The sequence below is a fragment of the Octopus sinensis genome, linkage group LG18 (assembly GCF_006345805.1).
Source record: "Octopus sinensis linkage group LG18, ASM634580v1, whole genome shotgun sequence".
In the NCBI taxonomy this organism is placed as follows: domain Eukaryota; kingdom Metazoa; phylum Mollusca; class Cephalopoda; order Octopoda; family Octopodidae; genus Octopus; species Octopus sinensis.
Window position 1 is genome coordinate 50,018,346 of NC_043014.1, and position 6,763 is coordinate 50,025,108.

Consider the following 6,763-nt stretch of genomic DNA (forward strand, 5'->3'; position numbering starts at 1 on the left):
GTGCGTGTGTATCGTTGGCGATTTTTTTTTTCCTTCGTCTTCCCTTCCTTGGGCCTTTCCTTTTTCTATGTTTCTGATGAAGAGCTCCGCTCGAAACATTAAATCCCCCTTCTTTCTTTCCTTTCCTGAGCGTCCAATAACACTATGCTTGTTCCGCGTCCCTGCGTTTTCTCTTTGTGTTTTCATGTTTGGATTAACTATATATATAGATAGATAGATATAAAGCACAATTTATTCGTGATCAGAGTTGTTCGAAAACCGAGGTACTACTGTATATATAAAACATAACCTTATCAGGTATACATATACCTATACATATACCCTGATTTTGTGTACATATAGTTATATGTGTACCTTGATTATATATATATATATATATATACACACACACACACATATATATAAAATATACCCTGATCATGTATACATGTACCTATATATGTACCTTGTTCACATTTACATATACATGTACCTTGATAACTGCTACATATACCTGTATATTTACCCTGATCACATGTACATACACCTATATATCAACCCTTATCATGTATACTTACATATGTACCCTGATCATGTGTACATATAGCAATCCATGTACCCTGATCACACTCACATATACATACACCCAGACATATTGTATACAAAATGTTTTTGCCCCCCCCCCCTCCTCTGATAATAGTTTGAAACTTGTTTTTGTTTCTTTTTATATTTTGCTGTTTTTATTTCTATAAATAAAAGTTAACTATGAAGTTGTGTCTTTCATCCTTTGGCTAATAATAAACTTATTAATTTCTCTTGTACACACAAAGGCTAAGGTTGCTGGTAGTGAGTGTCAGACTAAAGAATAGTCTGGTGGTGGTTCTATGGTCAGAAGGTCGAGAGTACGTGTAGACTGTGTTGATAGTCGTGTCTGTGCTGATATAGTAATTATACTGTGATACTGAGTAGACGTTATAAAGATCTAACCTTTTGAGGATAATAACACTGTACGTCTAGGGGTCGAACAGTGCCGGATAGAAACATTCTATTGACTACTTCGGAATATAACAATATCTGTCAGAACGAAAAACGTAGTCAAAAGACAGATACAACAGCAGGAAAAGACCACTTTACAACACCCACTAAAGCAGTGTTTCTCAACCAGGGTCCATATGGCCCCTAAATGTTCATATAAGATTTTTGGGGGTCCATGCAACAAAATAGTAAATTGGGGATCCATTAGAGTATTTTAAGGGTCCCTGAAAAAAGTTTTGCTTTAAATGTGTCTATTGGTCTGTATTGCAAGAAACAGCTGGGTTTCTTTCTCTAACATTTTATGTAGTTCAACCGACACAAGTGAATGAGTGAAGAACAAAAGAGGAATATCGAAAGAAGTTTCTATAAAACTAGTTTTTGAACATCGAATAGCTATGAGGGTCCACCGGAATAAAATGGTAATCAAAGGAGCCAATGGTTGAGAATCCCTGCACTAAAGTGTTAGATGAAAACCAGTTTCAAACCTCTTTTCTACATCCAAACCCTAAAGTCTTTTTCTAGGCATTGGATAGAATGGTTAATTGGTCAATTATGAATGTCTTCCAGGAAATCACCAAATTGAATGTTGCAGATTTGAGGTTACGAATATCTTTTAGACTTGATTGCATTCATCCTGGGCAGCGCTTTCAGTTATACAAATCCCTGCTCTTGCTTTAGTTTGGTATTAATATTATTAAGGCGGCGAGCTGGCAGAAACGTTAGCACGCTGGGCGAAATGCATAGCCGTATTTCATCTGCCACTACGTTCTGAGTTCAAATTCCGTCTAGGTTGACTTTGCCTTTCATCCTTTCGGGGGTTGATTAAATAAGTACCAGTTACACACTGGGGTCGATATAATCAACTTAATCTGTTTGTCTGTCCTTGTTTGTCCTCTCTGTGTTTAGCCCCTTGTGGGTAATAAAGAAATAGTTATTTCGTCTGCCACTGTGGTCTGAGTTCAAATTCCGTTGAGGTCGACTTTGCTTTTCATACTTTCGGGAGTCGATTAAATAAGTACCAGTTACGCACTGGGGTCGATATAATCAACTTAATACCTTTGTTTGTCCCCGCTGTGTTTAGCTCCTTGTGGGTAGTAAAGAAATACATACACTATGTGGAGCTTTAAAATCACCAGTAGCAGTCATACATCAAACTCTACACACAAGATATACAATATATTGTACTTCATCAACCAAGAGGAGGTGGAAGTTTCACTGATGGAGTGTTCTTTGCCTCGAAGATCTGGAACTAGCATCAGTATGGGATTGCAGATCTTGCAGTAAGGTGGCTTCAGGCAGTGCAACATGGTGGCTTTAATTTTAAATGCTAGGCTCTCTTGTTATAACTTGATGAAGAAAGCAAATAAGTTATAGAATATAGAAAAACTTTTGACTCAACATATTAAAAAATATACATATACCGTAAATCCTCGATTTTAAAACGCATTTTTTCCCCCAAAATTTAAAGGTCAAAATCCCTAGTGTGTACTATATACGAGGTTAAAAATTTAAAATATTTTCTAAGTAATGTCCGAGTCTCTATTTGCTGTCTGGCAATGTTTATTCAGACGCATTTTGTGATGTCTGGCGTGAAAATACCTTAAGCTAAGCCTGAAAGCAATGAAGTCATAAAAGAATCATCCATAACTTGCAATACGCAACATTTATTAAACATTATTACTGTTATTTCGTTATTTTCTGCAAACAAAATGCAGAAAAAAGCTACACGTTTGCATTTTGTTATATATGCAATAATAATAAAGGACGTTACCATAAACGTTTTTACAAACTAAGGACGTTATATAGACCTCTTTGACTGAAGTTAGAGAAGGGGTGCATATTATATACAAGGGTTAGGTTTTTCAGAGGTACAGCTCCCTAAAAATCCCCTGCGTATTATACTCAAGGGTGGACTATACTCGAGGATTTATGGTGTGTATATATATATATATATATATATATATATATATATATACACACACACACATATATACATGTGTGTGTGTTTATGTCTCCTTGTCCTGACATTACATTATGGCTGTAAGCGAGTGTCACCATCATACAAGCAGTGTTGTTTCCAGTCTTCCATGAAAACATGTCTGGCAACAGGTGAGGGTTGGCAAACAGGAAGGGCATCTGGCTGTAGAAAATCTGCATCAATGAATTCCGTCCGATCCATGCAAGCATGGAAAAGAGGATGTTAAAACAATGGTGATGGCGATTTGCTGGGGGCACAAAAATGGAATTTTCATTGAAGATTGAAATGGTTAAGGAAAACTCATGGAATCAATCCTGGAATTTTTACATTGGATATTATTATTATTATTATTATGGCAGTGTGCTGGCAGAATCATTATTGCACCAGGCAAAATGCTTAGTAACATTTGATCCGTCTTTACGTTCTGAGTTCAAATTCTACCGAGGTCAACTTTACCTTTTATCCTGTTGAGGTCAATGAGTACCAGTTGTGTACTGGGGTTGATGTAATCGACAATCCTCTCCTGCAAATTTCAGGCCTTGTGCCTATGGCAGAAAAGTTACCTTTATTATTATTAGTTAGTGAGTGTAGTGCATGCCATCAAAGTGACACTGGGGTAAAATATACGAACCCCTGTATACCCATCGTGACTACCCGTCTGATAAGGGTACACTAGGCACATGCATAACAACCATATGTGCATGACATGGTGATCTCGTATCAAGATAAAGAGCACATGACCTTGCAGGTGGGACCCAGTTAGAATTTTCTTCAGGTCGAGTAACCCATCCCGCTCAAAAGGTCATTATTATTATTATTATAAAAGTGGCAAGCTGGCAGAATCGTTTGTATGCTGAGAAAAATACTTAGCAGCATTTCATCTGCATTTACATCATGAGTTCAAACCTTGCCTTTCAACCTTTCAGGGTTGATAAAATAAGTACCAGTTGAGAAGAGGGGGGTGGCATTGATGTAATCCACTTAGCCGCTTCCCAAAAATTGCTGGCCTTGCATCAAAATTTGAAACCATTATTATTTTATATGGGGCATTTTTTATACTAAAATTTAGTTTTGCATAATTTACTACATCATTAACAAATGAACTTAAGCTTAATTTTTGATTGATATTATATGAATTATGATGATGATAATAATAATAATAATAATAATAATTTATTAACCAGTAAAGGTTTATGGGTAGGACGATGCAAAATATAATGTAGGTTTACATGAAGGTGTTTAAACAGTAAAATAATTATAACTGGTCTTATTTTAACTCCTGTCCATTTTCCAGAACTCTTTCGTCACACATCTGTGACCTCTTCAGCGACACTTTCCATCCTTGTGTGTGTTCTCCGTCCATTCTATTCTTCCATTTGGCAAAAAAAAAAAAAAATGACCATCCCGAAATACAACAATATCTGTTTCAACACCACGGTTTCACATCAGGAACCTTGCAACACAAATTCATATACATAAATATGATAATAATAATAATGCTAATAATAATAATAATAATGATAATAATGATTTCTTTTAATAATAATAATAATAATAATGATGAAAACTTAGGATCAATTTTCTGAATGTTTTGCAGTATATTGATTGTGTAAATGAAGTTGTGTGTTTAAATGTTTCTTTTTTATTTTGTTTATTTTTATTTTTTATTATTATAATTTTTTTTTTTTTGAATTGCTCATTTATCTGTTAATATATTTCACTGAACGATGGAACTTAATTAAAAACTGTCTTGAACATTCTTACAGAACCGAAGAAATACTTCTGACCGACTTCAAATCAACGATGCGATTCCACCTTATGTGCTTCTATGCCGACAGTGTAGTAGAAACTCCTGCCTAACAGATCCATCGTGGAAATTTCCTCACCACACAGGGGTGCTAATGGTTGTGCTTATATCATTTTTTTAAAAACATTATTAATATTATCATTATTTTGCTCGTATTCCATGTACCAGTCACATATTGGGGTCACTATCATCGATTTATACATCCCACCGCCTCCCCAGCAATGTATGGTCCAGGGCTGAAGTAAGAAATCTTTATTATTATTATTATTAAGCTTAAGGTGGTGTGCTGGCAGAATCGTTACTGTGCCGAGCAAAACGCTCCGTGGAATTTCATTTGACTTTACGTTTTGAGTTCAGATTCTGCCGAGGCTGGTTTTTGCCTTTCAGCCTTAATGAAATATGTACCAGTCATATACTGGGGGATCGATGTAATCAAATTACCTCCTACCCCTAAATTACAGCCTTATGCTAAAATTTGAAACCATTATTATTACTAATTAATATTTCAAGGTTGAAGTTACTCTTCACGAAGACAAAGAAAGAAAGAAAGAAGAAGAGTGAGACCGTTATTGGTAATAAACAGAGATTGACTCTCTCATATTTTGAACTTGTAAAAGACACACGGAGTCTTGAAATATTCTTCATTCATTTTCATTTTAATAAACTGAGTCAATCTCTATTTATTACCAATAACAGTCGTGCTCTTCTTCTTCTTATTATTATTATTATTACTATTATTATTACTAAGGCAGCGAGCTGGCAGAATTGTTAGCATGCTGGGTGAAATGCTTAGTGGTATTTCACCTGTCTTTATGTTCTGAGTTCAAATTCCGCCAAAGTTGACCTTGCTTTTCATCCTTTCGGGCTCAATAAATTAAGTTCCAGTGAAACACTGGGGTCAGTGTAAACAACTAGTCCCTTTCCCCCCCAAATTACAGGCCTTGTACCTATAATAAAGGATTATTATTATCATTATTATTAAGGCAGTGAGAGCTGGCAGAGTCGTTAGCACACCAGGCAAAATGCTTAGCAACATTCTGTCTGTCTTTCCATTCTGAGCCCAAATTCTACTGAGATAGACTTTGCCTTTCATCATTTTGGAGTTGATGAAATTAGTACCAGTCAAGTACTGGAGGGTCATTGTAATCAACTTCACTCTTCCCTTAAAAATTGCTGGCCCTGTGCCGAACTTTGAAGCCATTGTTATTATCAAGCTAGTAATACGTTCATTTGATTAGCAGGAATGTTATTTCGAGGTTTGGCGACAACAAGTCTTAGAATTCCTTCTGAATACAGAATGGTACTTTTCCTGCATGTCAGCAATGTGATCCTTAATTCCAATTTCTATCAGTCTCAATTGCCACAGGAATCATTGTCTTAGTCTTCCACAGTCTTTACAGCTCTCTTGCTCAATCCTGATATATTTCTCAGGGCTCCCTGCCCCAAATTTATGTGGTATCCACTGTTATCATATGGTATTGCAAAGTCTCCCTCAGCACAGTATTATAACTATTATTATTACTATTATTATTATTATTATTATTATTATTAGGTGGCGAGCTGGCAGAAACGTTAGCATGCCGGGCGAAATGCGTAGCCGTATTTCGTCTGCTGCTACGTTCTGAGTTCAAATTCCGCCGAGGTCGATTTTTGCCTTTCATCCTTTTGGGGGTCAATAAATTAAGTACCAGTTATGCACTGGGTCAATGTAATCGACTTAATCCGTTTGTTTGTCCCCTGTGTGTAGCCCCTTGTGGGTAGTAAAGAAATAGGTATTGCAAAGTCTACGATCTTAAACCATTTCTGGCCCTCTCTCTGCAATAATATGGTCAGTCTTCATGGAGAAACCTCATAAACTTCTGTGATGCTTATTCTCCCTCATAGCTTCCGGTTCCTCATTATTTCAAAACCGTTTCACTCAACTAACAACCCAATGGACTCTTTAACCTACGCAGTCTTGCCTG

The 6,763-nt window shown here is 36.2% G+C and overlaps 1 protein-coding gene across 3 annotated transcripts in view; it reads left to right on the forward strand.

The window, feature by feature from the left end:
- Window positions 1-6,763, forward strand: part of LOC115221685 (exocyst complex component 2-like) — a 65,621-nt gene that overhangs the window by 58,779 nt on the left and 79 nt on the right. For 2 of the 3 annotated variants that reach the window (XM_029791889.2, XM_036511039.1), the window contains exon 29: window positions 4,759-6,394. In XM_029791889.2, the coding sequence (XP_029647749.1) occupies window positions 4,759-4,852 (94 nt within the window). In that variant the 3' untranslated portion in view covers window positions 4,853-6,394. Of the gene's footprint in view, window positions 1-4,758; window positions 6,395-6,571 lie in introns of those variants that run through there. The other variant, XR_005002952.1, reaches the window with a different exon arrangement.